At 57.7% G+C, this 14,955-nt stretch overlaps 6 protein-coding genes across 6 annotated transcripts; 1 reads left to right on the top strand and 5 right to left on the bottom strand.

Moving 5' to 3' along the window:
* Positions 1–54: 54 nt before the first annotated feature.
* GNI_130950 (alpha/beta hydrolase family protein) lies at positions 55–1,554 on the bottom strand (the record flags this gene model as incomplete). The annotated part of the gene is made up of 1 exon (XM_011133860.1): positions 55–1,554. One exon carries the CDS (start codon positions 1,552–1,554, stop codon positions 55–57), a length of 1,500 nt encoding a protein of 499 aa, XP_011132162.1.
* A 1,248-nt stretch (positions 1,555–2,802) lies between these two features.
* GNI_130960 (SPX domain protein) lies at positions 2,803–5,528 on the bottom strand (the record flags this gene model as incomplete). The annotated part of the gene is made up of 2 exons (XM_011133861.1): positions 2,803–5,276; positions 5,429–5,528. The coding sequence occupies 2 exons, from the start codon at positions 5,526–5,528 to the stop codon at positions 2,803–2,805; spliced, it is 2,574 nt and encodes an 857-aa protein (XP_011132163.1).
* Positions 5,529–5,808: 280 nt separating this feature from the next.
* GNI_130970 (hypothetical protein) lies at positions 5,809–10,039 on the bottom strand (the record flags this gene model as incomplete). Its single annotated transcript, XM_011133862.1, has 2 exons — positions 5,809–6,084; positions 6,293–10,039. 2 exons carry the CDS (start codon positions 10,037–10,039, stop codon positions 5,809–5,811), a joined length of 4,023 nt encoding a protein of 1,340 aa, XP_011132164.1.
* A 1,978-nt stretch (positions 10,040–12,017) lies between these two features.
* GNI_130980 (eukaryotic initiation factor 4E) lies at positions 12,018–12,902 on the bottom strand (the record flags this gene model as incomplete). Its single annotated transcript, XM_011133863.1, has 1 exon — positions 12,018–12,902. One exon carries the CDS (start codon positions 12,900–12,902, stop codon positions 12,018–12,020), a length of 885 nt encoding a protein of 294 aa, XP_011132165.1.
* Positions 12,903–13,182: 280 nt separating this feature from the next.
* Positions 13,183–13,805, bottom strand: GNI_130990 (MED7 protein; the record flags this gene model as incomplete). Its single annotated transcript, XM_011133864.1, has 2 exons — positions 13,183–13,563; positions 13,623–13,805. The coding sequence occupies 2 exons, from the start codon at positions 13,803–13,805 to the stop codon at positions 13,183–13,185; spliced, it is 564 nt and encodes a 187-aa protein (XP_011132166.1).
* A 12-nt stretch (positions 13,806–13,817) lies between these two features.
* Positions 13,818–14,768, top strand: GNI_131000 (hypothetical protein; the record flags this gene model as incomplete). Its single annotated transcript, XM_011133865.1, has 1 exon — positions 13,818–14,768. A coding segment is annotated over one exon (951 nt), but the record flags the coding sequence as incomplete, so codon positions are not given.
* Between the last annotated feature and the right edge of the window lie 187 nt (positions 14,769–14,955).

The raw sequence follows: 14,955 nt of genomic DNA on the forward strand, positions 1-14,955 counted from the left end.
AACACTGGGGGGAGGAACACTGGGGGGGAACACTGGGGGGCCGCCAACAACGCCTCAATTGTCATCAACTTGGCCGTCAACAATGCCTTGATTGTCATAGCTACTGTTGCAGTGTTTGTCGAGCCATGCTATGACTGTACGTATGGTGCAGCCGTAGCCTGGTTCCTTGCCGAGCCAGTGCCATGAGTAGTTGAGCCAGAAGCTAGTTTTGTCCTGGCATCGAATGGTGTCCATGAATAGTGCGGATCCCTCGGGGTCGGTCATGGTATCGAATCTGGACTGGATCAAGAAGACGGAGAGTTCTGGCGGTAGCGAAAGGGCGGAGGGCAGAACTCTATCCATCTCAATGACTGATTCTGCGGAAATTCTAATGGGTAGCTTAGAATCAAATACCAGGGGATCACGAACGATGAGTTCCGAAATGAAGGGGTATGGTGTCACATTTTGAAGTGATGCTGCACGTAGAGAAGGAGTGGCTGCAGAGATCACATGCATCACGGGTAGTAAAATTTGGTTAGGGAACTTCTTCTTGAGGCGTTCGCCGCTTATGGCTGGGCATAATAGTACCCACCCGTCAATCATGGGCACGATTGGTTTCGAACCCGGGACCTTGATGGCACCCGGAACGGTACCTGGAACGGTACCCGGAACGGTACCCGGAACGGTACCCGGAACGGTACCCGGAACGGTACCCGGAACGGTACCCGGAAGGGCACCCGAAACGGCGTCCCCCAGCTTCGAGTCAGACTGATTGTAAGCGGCTTTGCGGGTGGTAAGTAGCTTACGTTCGAAACCGATCTCCAATGCGCGGGCAGTAATTAATCCACCGAGGGAGAGTCCGGAGACAAAAAAGGGCACTTGCTCAGGTACTTCTCCCGATGCAAGGAGACTTCTAATGAGTTGGAGTATGTCTTCTTCCATGTGTGAAAGTCGTTCAACGTTGCAGCGGTCACCTCGCCAGCCTTGACTGTAGCCGTGTCCTTGATTGTCGATGGCGTAGACGACGTAGCCGGCTTGCGTGAGTAAGTCGACCCAGGAATTACGGAAGACGAGGGCACAGCCTTCGTCGCTTTCACAGGCCCGTTTTAACTCCAGCTGTTGTTGCTCGGTGAGGGCACCAGTGTGTGCATGATCGCCAGGCCCCAAAACCTGTTCAGTCGCACGTGAGCGGATCATGCCCGTACGAGCATTCTCTGTGATCCCGTGTGCGTGCAATAACACCCCTTTCACACAACTCCAATCTACTGGCGTCCAAGATTCGGCCCAGTACAATCTTCGCACATGACCTTCTAACATGCTCCCTCCCAACACACTTTGACCCTTCAAACGCGATGGAGAAGTCGGCAACGGCGCCGCGCTTCGAGGCGAATAATTCGGACCACCCATCGACACACCCTCCGACTCAGCACCGGGCTCAGGAGGACCCAACTCGTTCGACAACATGTCGCCGAAGTTCAAACGCACAGGTCGGGCCGACCGGTTTTCAGGCGTCCCGTACGCTAGCGATGTCGGGCTCGCCATTGCTGTTTCACCGGCCGTTGCTGCTTCGCCCATTCTCGCTTCATCCGCCTCACCATCCCCCCCCATCGGACTCACTCCTGCGGGACTGACGGTGGCCGAGAGGTAGCAGGTTGGCGGCTCCGAGTTTGCGGGCGAGACCGGCCGCTCCGAGTTCAACGCGTCGCCAAACAACCGGGATCGGGCCGCAGCCGGACTTGTGGGCGAGACCGCATCCCCAATGCACACGTTTCGCGGCGACGCGCCAACTCGTGGGGAGGAGTTTGCTCTCGAATCAGCACTAGAGCCAGGCGAGGAGTCCTCTGCTCTCGAGTCGGAGTTGGCCGTTCTTGAATGGTTCCGTGGAGAGAGGCGAGAGGCAAAGGACAGGAGGCTGTTTGCCGCAGAGAGAGCACTCGGTGAGGTGGCGTTTCGTGCAAAGTCGGCCATTCGGCGCGACCCAGCGGCGGTGCAGGCGGCATCCGCGTAATAGGCGGTGGCAGATCGACCGGTGGCAGATTGACCGGTGGCAGATTGACCCGTAGCAGATTGACCCGTGGCAGATTGACCGGTGGCAGATTGACTGATGGCAGATGGTGCCCATCGGAATCCACAACATTTGATGCCGCCAGTGCCCTTGAACGCGAACACCACCGGGTCGCCATCGTCATCGTAAATTGTCGCCGCCTGCGGTAGTGTCGAGGACACGAACTCTAAATGTCCGTCCTCAACCGCGTTCGTGCCACTCCGCCTGAAACACCCCTCACCGCGAGGCGTATCCGATAGCGCGGCCGCTGCATCATCTAGCTCGATCTGCCTGTACAACCCCAACACGCTACTCACTGTCCGCTCTTCTTTTCTCATCGTTCTGCAACTTAAAAATACGCGGCCCACACACGCGGATCCACATCTGCAGATTCACACTCGTCAATCAGACATCCGTCAGACAGACAAGCGAGACAGGACAGAACCGGACCGCACAACACCCGACCCGCCCGCCCGCCCTGTCCGCCCTGCAGCGGTCGCTCTCGCGCGCGTCTGAGATGACGGTTACGTCACGAGTTGGAATGCGGCCGGATTCGGAATGCGACCGGATTACAGGACGAAGATTGAGCTTCACGGCGCAGCCCCTACCGGCCCGGAGCCGTCCCTGGTCGCCTAGTGGCGCCTGCTTAGGCGCCTCCTAGCATCCGCGGCCAGGATCTGCTCCCGGTCACGACGTGTCTCCGGTCAAGTCGGTGGCACACACCCCCGCGTCGAGTCGTTGACACTCTCGGGTGGCGCTCCGAGAGAACTCCCCCAGGGTTAGTGACTGCCGGGTGCGGCCGGTGGTAGTCGTATGGTGGGGAGGGGGAGGGCACTGTGGTTGGAGACTGCGGTGCTTTGGAAGATGTTCATCAGTACGATGGCTGCCATGGCGAAGACGAGAGAGCAGACGAGGACGGCAGGGCCGGTGTGATCGACGTAGTCGATGGGTTCTTTGTTCATAAGGGCGTTCGTGCGGTAGAGGTAGACGTTGTACGAGTGTATGATGAAGTAGACTGCGATGGGTGCGAGTACGAAGCCTGCGATGCGGCTGGAGAGACTACCGAAGGTCATGAGTGTAATCGAAATGGTGGAGAGTAGTACGGCGATGTTCATCCATTGTAGTAAAGTGCGTTCATTCGCGAAGAAGGTCTTGGGCTCGACTCGCACCGAGGCCGAGGTCTTGGGCGCTGTGGAGCCGCTGGGCGCTTTGTAGAACAATTGCACCACTTTCCGCAACCAGCCGTTCTGCACCGTTCGCGCGGCCGGGACGGCCGGGTGCTCGACCAACGGTTGCTGCAACGGGTCGCCCTGCACCTGAATGGAGGTCGCGTCCAGGTTCAGGAAGCCGCCGCCATTCCCAGGCGGCGGCTGGTCTAGGTACCGCGGGGCCGGGAGTAACTCAATGGGCAGACCCTGACTACCCGGTGCGACAGGTGGAGCCGCCTGGCCGGCCAAGTCACAATACAGACCCGAAATCTTCTGGCTGCTGATGCTGTTGTTCGCACGTGGGGCTCGCTCTTCGGAGACAGGTTCGGCGCCTCGTGTATCGGTCTCCGGTTTTTTCTTCTCTTCCTGCTCGCTGCCGTCTTCGAGATTTACCACGAGGTTTGAACTGAACCAACCAGGTGTGTGCAACTTGTGCGGTTTGGTCTCTTTAAAGAGTGTGGCGGCTGCATGAGCAAGGGGTGTAAAGTCGTGTGCATTGTGCATTACGGCGAAGTGTTCGAGACAGGACTTGAGGTCTTCCATGGATAAGTCGTCGACGGTGTTCTCGAAAAGGGTCGTCTCACCCTCGGCCAGTTCGCTTTTGGGTCTGTTGACTTGGTATGGGAAGCGGAAGTTTTTGGGGAAGGACATGTTGAGTGTGACAAAGTCGTCTTGGACGAAATCGCCGTCTGATCTGACTTTGGTGTAGGGAGTGATCAGACCACCGGTCTGTGCGACTCCTTGTTCGGGGAATACAAGTCGGCCATCGCGTGTCTGTAGTTCGGCTACGGCATGGAGGTTTTCGTCAACATGCGCCTCCACAATATTTTGTTGTTCGCATACTAGACTGAACGAAGTTCTCAAAGACCAGGTCTGTAACACAGGTAATAAATCGCCTGAGCTCAGACTTTGCTGCGTTGACTGTAGCAATTCGCGCACCTCCTGGTCCTTTTCGTATCCTTTACGTCGCATCCAGCTCTCGACATCGAAAGTATTGGCGAGCATGGAGCATACATGTTTGTATTTGATCATGACACACGTTTGTGGTGAGTCTGTCCGTAAATGGTTGGACGATAAATCAATGAGGTTTTGTGTTTCAGGATGGTACCCATGTAACTCGCTGAGGGGAATACGCTCAATGTAGACATCCTTGTCATTCTCACCATCCATCAATCCGAACCAGCGTATACGAGTGAGACGCGTGTTCTGTAGTTGTCGACGAGTTACATTAAGAACCCCACGAATGATATCGAATTGACGATTGTCAAGGTACAAGCACCCATGTGAAATCTTCTCCGAAGATGATGTACATGCCGGTTGCAATGATGCTAGGGGATTAATGAGAACATCTATTGCCTCCCGTCCGATGAAGCATGAACTACCAATCGAAGCCAGTGACAAACACTTAGCTAACATAACCTTCACCCGCATTACATCCGAACCCCGGATCAAATATGTCACCGTTTCGCGCGAACCAGAAACCAGCTCTTTACCTGACTCCAACTTCTCAATCGATACCAAATTTATAGAACCAGATAACAATGACTCCTTACCAAACGTATCTTCTGATCGAGCCAACACAATCTGATAACACAACGACAACAACTTCAATGGACCATCCAGGTCCGCGTTCACAAACGCCTCCTTTTGCAACTGAGCCATGAACCATTGGGCTGATTGTGAATGATTATGCTTGTCATATTTCTTAGTAATCTTACGAAAACCCGTCCAATTCAAGCTCTGATAATTCTTCAAAAAGACCAACATCTCTGACTGACGATCGACTTCTGCCAATGCCACTGACATGTCTTCAACGTAACCCTCATCCGTCATGTCCTCTCGCAACAAATCCTTCAACAGCTGCTTCAATGCACTCGTCGTCGCCGTCAAATTCACCTCCGTGAACTTATTGATCTTCTGCTTCTCATGATTCAATAACTCCTGGAAACGGCTCTCCGGTGGACGAAACACTGAACCTGCCAATGCAGGCAGGTTCCCGAAATTGTGCGTCACCTGCTGAATTGAAAACGTACTACCATCGCTCCCTACACACACCACCAATTAACCAAGTCAACTACAACCAAGTCAACCACAATGGACTCAATAAGGCTACAGGACAATGCTGCCACAGGGTGGCACCAGCCACGAATTACCCACCACCCACACACAGAACAGACCCTCAAGCTGCGTCACGTACCGGTGATGAGCTTGATCGCCTGCTTCAGGTTCTTGTAAGCGATGTAAAAGTGTCTAAAGCGTGGGTCGCTTTCTTCCAGCAACCGACGCCCGAACTTCATTTCTCAAAAAGGTTTTATATGCTTCTTCGTCGAGAAACCGTCATGGCCCCGAAATGGTGTTGATCGTGGACCGTATTGAAGGATCCGGGCAAGCTGGGCCCGCTCCGGCTGGGGCTGGGCTCAGCCCGGTCCGGCTGGGGGAAAAAGACAGGGGTCTATGTCCACGCTCGTTCTACACCCACGGGGGGTCTGCACCTACACCTACCCTGCCCGCCCGGTGAAGTGGCCACTGGGTCACGTGGTCAATGTCAAACTGTTCCATTAAAGGTAAAGGCCGCAGTCAGGGCGGTCTCTTGGGTGGGCCGGGTGGGTGGGCAGAGTTGGGGGGGTAGGTAGTAGGCGGCCAGGGCCCGGTGGGCGAGTAGGCGAAGTAGTTATAGCCTGCGGGTTGTTGCATCGGCGGGCGTCCGTAGTATGCAGCCGGCGGCGGCGGGTTACCCCACACGGGCGCGAACTGCTGTCGCGCCTGGTACTGCCACGGCACGCTCTGAGGCGGCGGACGCCACGTCGGTGCTGGCGCGGGTCTTTTGGCAACCGCCGACGTAAACTGGATCGGCTAAAAGGAACGGCTTTACATCAAAACACAGGACGAGGACGAGGACATGGGACGGGCATCATGAAACAGGTAGCACGAGACGGGCATCATGAAACAGGTAGCACGAGGCGGTTGTTGTGGGACGGGTAGAACGAGATAAGTGGAATGGGATCGGCGGGGGGTGGTGGTAAGCTGCGAGTGAGGTGAGGCGGGGGGAGGGAGGGCTTACGGGTAGAGTCGAGATGAGTTCGGGTAGTTTCCGCTGGATACGCGTGTTGAGGAGGAGATGGGTCATGACCGTCTTGAGTAGTTGTTGGTCGGTGGCTTTTTCCGGCAGTTTGGGTGAGGTATGAAGTGACTGGCGGAGGACGAGGAGGAGGCGCCACAGGATGGCTTCCAGTTCAGGTTTGAGATCAAGGGTGGTGCCGAGTAGCATGAAGAGTGGCCCTTGGGGACATGCATCACGGCAGTATTTATCGAGGAGTTCGAGGTAGAGTCTCGGTCGCGGCGCGCCGCTGGCCTCGACCATATTGGCGCCCGCGCCGGTCCGTGGTGCGCCGGCGGTGCGTCCGTTGTGGTCCGTGTAGAAGACGAAGGTTTCGAAGTACGCGCGCGGTGGGATGACGAGGCGGCCGAAGTTGGCGGCGAGAGTGTGTGCGACTTGTGCGTCATACGTGGCGTTCTTCTGCGCGTTCACGAGTCGCGGGTTGTTGCTCAGGAAGTACTTGAACGCACGCAGGAAACCACGTCCCGCCGCGGTGTGCGTAAGCCCACTCTGCAGGTGCTGACGCAAATGACGGTCCGCCGCCACCGCTTCGAACGAACGATACTTGTTCTTGTCGCACCCGTCCTGCGCAACCCGAACCAACACATTCAATCGACGCAACGCCAGCGCCTCACACAACAGCACCGCGTCCTCCACAGCTGCCGCCAACTCCGTCTCCAACGCCGCTTCGCCCAACGACGCCCAGGCTGCCGGCACACTCACCTCCTCGAAGTCCAACCCCGTCGACCCCCCACGCTCGTCCCCCAACGCCAACCACGCCAACGACGATACGAACCCGCCGCCCGACTCGAACCAGTCGCGCAGCTTCACCAACGCATTCGTCAACGCACCCACTCGAGTACCCGCATACGAAATCTTCAACCCGCGCCACAACGCACCCAACTCCTCTGCCCCTCGCCGGACACGCGCCCCGGGTACAACCACCGGCGCACGCCCACGCTCCTCCACCACCCGGTAATGCACCAACGCCGCATCCACCTCGCTCGATGCCACCTCACTCAGCGCGGATTGCTCCGAAACCGCCATCTGCTCGTCAGACACGTACGGCGCACTTGTCGCGGTCACCGGCGACAACACAGTCACCTCAGACCTCTCGCTCGACAGTCGTCCGCCCGAATCAACCACCACGTGCTCAGGCTCCAGGGGCTTCCAGGGGCCAGCGGCGGGGGCGGGCAGGGTCAATTCGTCGAGTGGCGCGGGCGTGATCCGTTCCGCGGCAGCGGGTTCCCGTTTGCGGGCTGGACCGGGTCGGCAGCCGGCGAGGCGTTTGCGACGCCGTGCAAGTTCCACAAACTCCGCTGGCACGGTCGCGTTGCTCGTAAGTTCGAACCACGGCTGCGCCAGCACGGCCTCGTCGGCGGCGTTACCCACCCCACCAACACCGGTCCCATTACCGCCGCCAAGGTCGTTCCTTCCATCGGGGTCTGTTCCGGCCGGGTCTCTTCCGGCGGGGTCTCTTCCCGCGACGTTTGGAGAGGCGTGCGTCGCGACTGTGGCGGCGGCGGTATCTGGCTCGGGCGGGTTGATGGAGTAGATGCCATCTAGTGCGATGCTGAGGAACTTGGCCAGGCAGGCGTTGCGGCTTCGTGCCTGATTGAAGAGGCCGGTGCGGAAGACGAGTGTGTGGCATACAAGGTCCCAGTTGACGGCGCAGAGCGCGTCGCAAATTTCTTCCACCGCGCGACCGCTGAGGCTCGCGGGCGCGGTATGGACGGGCGGCGTAGTGCCGATGGCGGGCACGAGCGGGAGTGCCGGGGACGTGTCGACGGCGCCAGCCAAGTCGGTCCAAGGCAACAGCGGCATGACGAGCGGCAGGAGACTGGCGACGTCTTTAAGTGCCAATCTCGGTTGTTGTTCGGTGACGCACCGCCAGAGCAGATACTCCTCGAGCACGTGCCAGTTTACTTGGAACTTTCGCGGGTGCTTGTTGGCCGAGGCGACCACCAGCGAAGTCGGCAACGAGAAACCGAGCCCGCCTTCCAAACTCCACTTCCCTGGCGTCCAGCGACAGGCGCTTTCAAAGCCTGTGCAACACAACAAGTCCGTCGACACATTCGGGGCAAACGCGGCCACGTTCTTGTGGTCCGCAAACAACCTCCCTCCACTGCCCATGCCGCTCCGCGTAGCCGCATCCAACTCGAAACAGTGCGCAAACCGGTCCAGGAAACCATACACGCCCAAAGCCAACGCCTTCGCACCCAACGCCTTCGCACCCACACTCTTAGACCCCGCCTTGGGCGCCGCCGCCTCCTCCGGCGCACTCAACAGGTACGCGTTCACGTTCTGCCGCGGACCGCCACGTCGCCGCTCACGCTCCTGTCTCCGCAGACAATACGCCAAGATGTCCGAAGTCACCGTCAACCGCCGCTCCAACAACAAGCGCGCTTCCACTCGCCAATCTTCGCAGACCCCTGCGCTCAGAAAGTAACCCGTAAATGGACTTAACGCCGGCGCGTGTCCCGAACCACCTTCGGCAGGAACAACGGATCCTGGACCTTGCCTACAGAGTCCTGCACCAGACAGTCCTGGGCCAGACAGCCCCGGGTTGCCGGCAGTCGCCGTCGGTTGCGAGTGCGCAGTCGCAGTAGACGCCGCATGTGCGGACACGGCGGGACCCAAGGCCGAGTAGTACGCGGCGTAGTAGCCGAAGCCCGAGCGCTTCAGCCAGTCCGTGGGTTCTGCAACCTTGGTGACCAGGGTCGCAATGTAGTCCAGTAGCGACTGGAGTGTCACGGTGATCGAGTCCACAGATGCATTCGACGATACTAGCCCGCCCGTCTGGTTACTCAGCGACTGCAGGCTCGCCTTTAGGTGCGGTCTTGCTGAAACCGGCGCCGGGTCCACAACCACGTCGTCCTGGAGGACACTCAATCGTTCCATTGCAATCACCGCCGACAACAAGTCCGGTTGCGGCAACGCCAACAGAGGCAACAATGAACACACCAGCAACAGCGACGACAATGACAACGGCGCTGCCACGTACACACCCGACCGATACATCTTTTGGTGACTCGGCTCGGCGCACACCGCAAACTTGTATCGGCACTGACACGTTTTCTTGACGCCAGGCTCCGCCGTCGCTCGCCGCTCAGCGAGGTGACTAGGACCCCTGGACGCAGAGGCAGGACAACCGACGGGACTCTTGAGCACGTTTGTCTGACAAAGTTCTCGCTGTGGACTCAGCCCAACGTGTGCGGGTCTGGGACACCCTATATATTGGTGGAGTAAGCACCGTTCGGGTTTGACGAATTGCTCCACAGTAATCGGGTGGAACCCTGGAAGAGGTCGTGGACTAACTAGCTCAACTAGGGTGGGCCGTATAGCAGAGCAACTGCTAGTGCTTTTGACCTGGTCACTGACAGTGACCTCGGTCCGCAATTCCGTCGAGGCGAGTCCGGCAATGGAGTTCAAACCGGTCGTCAGGCAAGGCTTTGCAGCGCCGTACGAGAACATCTTCGGCGCCGAATCGTACTCCACAATCACCGAGCTCCAGCCGTCATGAGAAGACAGACTCTCCCAGGGCACTTTGCAGCAATTCCGTTTCCTCTTGGCCACGCCAAAGACCATACGAGCTCGGTTCACCGCCGACGGCTCCAGCCTCACCGGGTCGAAGGGCTTCACTGTTTCTGAGGACAGGTGAACCAACGCTTCCTTGATCAGTTTCGTGGAAACAGCCTTCGAGTTCGGCATCCGTAGTCGACGCTCGTCATCACAGCCATCAGCTCTTATCCCTCGCGCAGAAGCTCCAACACCGACGGTCCCAAAACTTGCGGCCGAAGCCGATGGGTCTGCGGTCTGCGACGGCACGCTGCAATAAACGTAGGTGTTCAGAAATTTGATGTTCTGAGTCGTCAACCTTCGCCGTTTGGACAGGGGCCGTCTCGCAGTCGACTGGCTCCCCACGTCTGCATTCTGGATTTCCGGGGGCCAGTTGACCACGCTGACAAGCGAGTTCCAAAACTCTCCCACCGATCTTGCTAAAATACTCTGCACACTCTCTACCAATCTTGCCTCCTGAGTGGCTGTCACATTGTCTGGACCCTGCTCCCGCGGAACCTTGCCCGAAGCCTCAGCATTCTCATTCCAAGTCGGCTCACTCCGCGGCGCGCCGCCCCGTGCACTGCCCCGGACATTCCTACGACGCGCTGCGGTGGCCTGACCTCCTGACTCATCGTCAAGAACGCTCCTCCCGTCAGGACCGCCTTTCCCGCCAGAGCCGCTTTTCCCGTCAGGTGGCTCCTTTGCGTCAAGATGGCCATTTTTCCTGAAGCCCGCAGTCGCTGCCTTTCTCCTTAGCGCGGCATTCTGTACCAGCTGCCTCCTTAGGTCTACTGACTGCGTCGCTCGGACATACTGCAATACGGTCCGCTCCTCTGCCGCTTGTCTCAAGGCATGGAACTCGACCTCGCGGCCCCAGCAATATATTTCGGACAAGGATGTCTCCTCCAGGTCGCTGCAGTGTCCTCGTCTCCGAGTGCGCTCCTCAATGAGCCTATAATGCAACTCCAGCAAAGCTGGTATCAGATGTCTACAAACGCAACCATTTCCTTTGCAGTTTTGACAACTGGGGCGAACCGTAGGCCAGGGTGCTACTTTCCTGGCGCTAGTTTAGCGCGCGCACACGCGTGTGCACACGAAAATAGTGGGCCGTTCAGCGCTATTACCCAGTGTTATTACCGGCTCATTCATAACACTTCGTTATTTTTCCCTTTGAAATTCTATGGCTCGCCGACATACCTACAAGATCCCCAAAGATCCAAGATGTACCTGTCCGTCTGAGACGTGTTCAAGCTACTCCTCTTCGAGCTATGATACGAGTAGTACCGGGAGCTATACTACTTCGAGCAGCTCTTCGTCCAGCAGCTCTTCGTCCAGCAGCTCTTCGTCCAGCAGCTCATCGACCAGTAGGTCGAGAGCTCCTGCGAAATTAGCTTCGTCGACAACGAGTGGTGGGTATGACACCGTCTGCAGCGATTGCAAACGCCCAAAGCCGCAGAGCAGCAGCAGCAGCTTGGATCGCAACAGCGATCACCACAATAATCACACTGTGCTACCCCGATCTCCCATGCAGTACCAGCCCTCTGATTCCTACGACCAAAAATACCGAGGCACGTCCTCTGACCTCCTTACCTCAGACTTCGATCCCAACACTGTCGTACCGGTCCCAAGATTGTTCAACGGACGGCAAATTCTCCCCCTGCACCAGAAGAAATATTCTAGCTGCTGTTAGGCCGGTACGGCTCTCGCGGTGGGGGGGGCTATCACCACGAGACCTAGACCAAGAGACTTCATCCTTCTTCTCAGACAACGCTTTCTCGTGTGGCGCTAATGAAGTGCTTTTTTGGTTGTTAAGAAAAATAGAGATACCGATGCTGTAGAAGCATCGACAAATGCAGGGCAGTGACTTCGAACCAGGCGATGATCACTTATCGCACATATCTGTTGCTGGATCACTTTGTTCCAAACCTGGAGGAGGATTTACTCAAGATCCGATCAATTGAGACCTCACCGACGTGAAACGGCTCACGGCGGTCGCTGCGGCCATTGTAGGAGTCCTTGCGAGCCTGGTCTCTCACATTGCCGTTCTCCAGCCCGGTCGATGTCCAGCCCGGTCGGTGTCCGGCCCGGTCGGTGTCCGGCCCGGTCGGTGTCCGGCCTGCAAGCCCAACTATGCGTCCACAGGGTGTTCCACATGTTCCAGTCCTGTCGGTTCCACATCCACACCCGTGACATCTGTGCATTCGGCATCCTGTCCACAGTCGTTGACAGTGGTGCCGATTACTCGTCTGGGTCTGCTCTTTTTAAGGCTCTTGAAAGGCAGGCATTGTATGACGTCGTTGCCGGTGAGAATTGTGCGCAGGGTGGCTTTGACATGGCCGTGAAGTGAGTCTTCCGAAAGCCAGTAGCTCAAAGACGCTTCCCTGGCGGACTTGACGTTAAGCATGGCGCCTACAACGCAGGGACTGCAGAAGTTCTCTCCCACGAGCAATAAAAGCATCTCCTCCCAGACGGTTCGGAGAGTAGCCATCCCTTCCGCACGTAGTCGTAATACCACTCTGCCGCCCCGTGGGAAGTACTCCCACATAGGTTTCCGTCTCGCCCGGAACACCGCCAGACTCTTCTCACCATGCAAATAATCGTCTGCACTATGTGTCCGGCAACTAGCGAAGAATCCTTGCACACTGTGGAAACTATCCACCAATGTCAAGCACGTCGCATACTCCGCGGTTTCCTGTTGCCGATACTTCGGAGCCACTTTCCGGATCTCCCACACTGACCAACCACATTCTAAACGACTAAACGACCGCCGACCAGTCACGGTACCAATCTCTGAATCCACACCGCTCCTAACCTCTTCACTCCTAACCTCTTCACTCCTAACCTCTTCACTTCTAACCTCTTCACTTCTAACCTCTCCAGCCACAGCTTCCGTTGCCTCCGTTGCTGCGGGAGATGTCTCCACCTCCGCCACAGACGACCTCGAAACCGCTGGAGAAAGCGCCCCCTCCGCAACCACTGGCGACGCAAGCTCCAGTTCAACGTCCGTCCCCATCAGGTTTTTTAATTTGTCGTCCAAGAACGCTAACCCAAAGGCGAACCCTGTGTGAACCAAACAACCCTCTGTACAGTGAACCCCGACCGGCTCGGCTGAACTGAAAACCATCTCGGCCCGCCCAACGGTACCTGACCCCTTGGCAGCCGCGAGACCAGGATGTCGACCTCGAGACATGGGCCGGCTCCAAATGGGCAGTGGCTCCTCATGTTTTGGCCTGGTGTTCTCTCTATGAATCCGTTGGTTCGCGGTGTTCATTCACTTAGTGTCCACACTATGTTCATTCGTCGGTGGGGGGTCGGATAGCGTCTTCGAGAGTGAGTGGGGCAAGGTCAAATGCGATCTGGCGGATGTCGTTGATGATTGCTAGCTTTTGCTGTGCCTGTTGATGGAGCATGTCTAGGACGTTAGCGGTGAACTGGTCTTGGCGGAGCACGTGGAGGATGTTCTGGAGGTTACGATAGAGCCGAATGATGTTCTTGACTCGGCCGGACGCACCACCTGCGAACTCCGAATTCAGTTGACTTGACTGGCCGAACAAAACCACCACCTCATCCAACAATGTATCGAACAAGCGGTCGAACTCGTCACGCAATTCTACACCCTCTTCACGGTACAATTTCGCGTCCGAATCCAAAGTAGTGGACATATCAAACTCGCTCTACCACGAACACTTAGGAGCGACAGGGGGAGGGGGGCAAGCGACAGGCGCGGGCTTACCATGTCGACCACAGCGCCAAAGGCGGTGAAATTGTCCTGCGGAACGGGAGGTGGTGGAAAGAGGGTCTTGTCGTAGGCGAACTCGAGGGTGTCGCGGTCAGGGGCTTCGGCAGGGAAGCAGGCGTACCAGTAAGGCGGGGCGGGCCAGCCTTCCGCCAGTTGAGTGCTTCCAGGTTGGTCCATTTTTGCGCAAGAATGTCGCAAGTCCCCGGGGCCTCGCAGCTCACCCAAGCGGGTGAAGCTAACGACCGAATAGCCTGGCTCGGTCGCTGGACGTACAAATACGCTGTCGCTTCGTACCTCTTCCAACTGGACCAGTACGAACGCGAACAACGGTACGAACGCGAACAGCGAGTTGTGGTTGGCGGTCGGAGTGCGAAACGTCGGAAATCCGCGGAAGGGGTTACCGGGGACTCTCCCGACCTGGTCGGGAACTCCCTCGACCTGGTCGGGAACTCCCTCGACCTAGTCGGGAACTCCTTCGACCAAGTCGGGAACTCCTTCGACCAAGTCGGGGGCGGGGGCAGGGCACATGCCCTGAAGGGGGCAAACGGCCTCGACCGGGCAAACGGCCTCGACCGGGCAAACGGCGTGGATGGCCGTCGGATAAACGGCGGCTGGACCGAACTGGAGACCTGGTGGTCGGCAGTCGGTGGTGTTGGTGAAGCCGGTTCGTCGAACCGCGAGTCAACGTCACAGAGGCTACGGGATGCCTTTGAATGTTTGACAGGTCGCGAACAGTTGCTACGGATTGCACTGTTATGGGGTTTCATTGACCCGCACGCAGACCATGACCCTCAAGCTCGACTTCGAGCGGAGGAACAGATTTACTGGACATTCGGGTCCTTGGCACTTCAAGAGGGAGTAGATGCCGTCCGGACGAGTCTTCCCTTCGACGAAGCCGACGTTCGCCGTGCCTTCCAACAACCACCCGATGCCGGTGCGCAACTCCTCGAATTTGCCAAGACTCACAGCCTACCGCAACCCGCCTTCCAATACTCAACTACCGACCTTGGCTCCTGGAAAGTCGAAGCCAGCCTCGGCCAAGTCAAGGCCGTTGTCGAACGCTTCCGGGTTGAGGACGCCCAACGCGAAGCAGCAGCCCAGCTCCTGGACACCCTCAAAAAACAAACCGACGGCCTTCCTGTAGGCCCGGCCCGGGGCCTAGCCCTTGGCCAACCAACTGCGGTCGATGAGCGAATGGTATTTGAGCAAGATGCCCCCTTCACCGCAACTCCGAACAGGAGTCCGATAACCGGTGCTGTCAGCCCCGGTGCTGTCAGCCCCGGTGCCCTCGGCCCCGGTGCCGTCGGCACTGGCGGTGTCAGCCCCG

The sequence above is a fragment of the Gregarina niphandrodes genome, assembly GCF_000223845.1.
Source record: "Gregarina niphandrodes unplaced genomic scaffold scaffold00033, whole genome shotgun sequence".
NCBI classification, from domain to species: Eukaryota; Apicomplexa; class Conoidasida; order Eugregarinorida; family Gregarinidae; genus Gregarina; species Gregarina niphandrodes.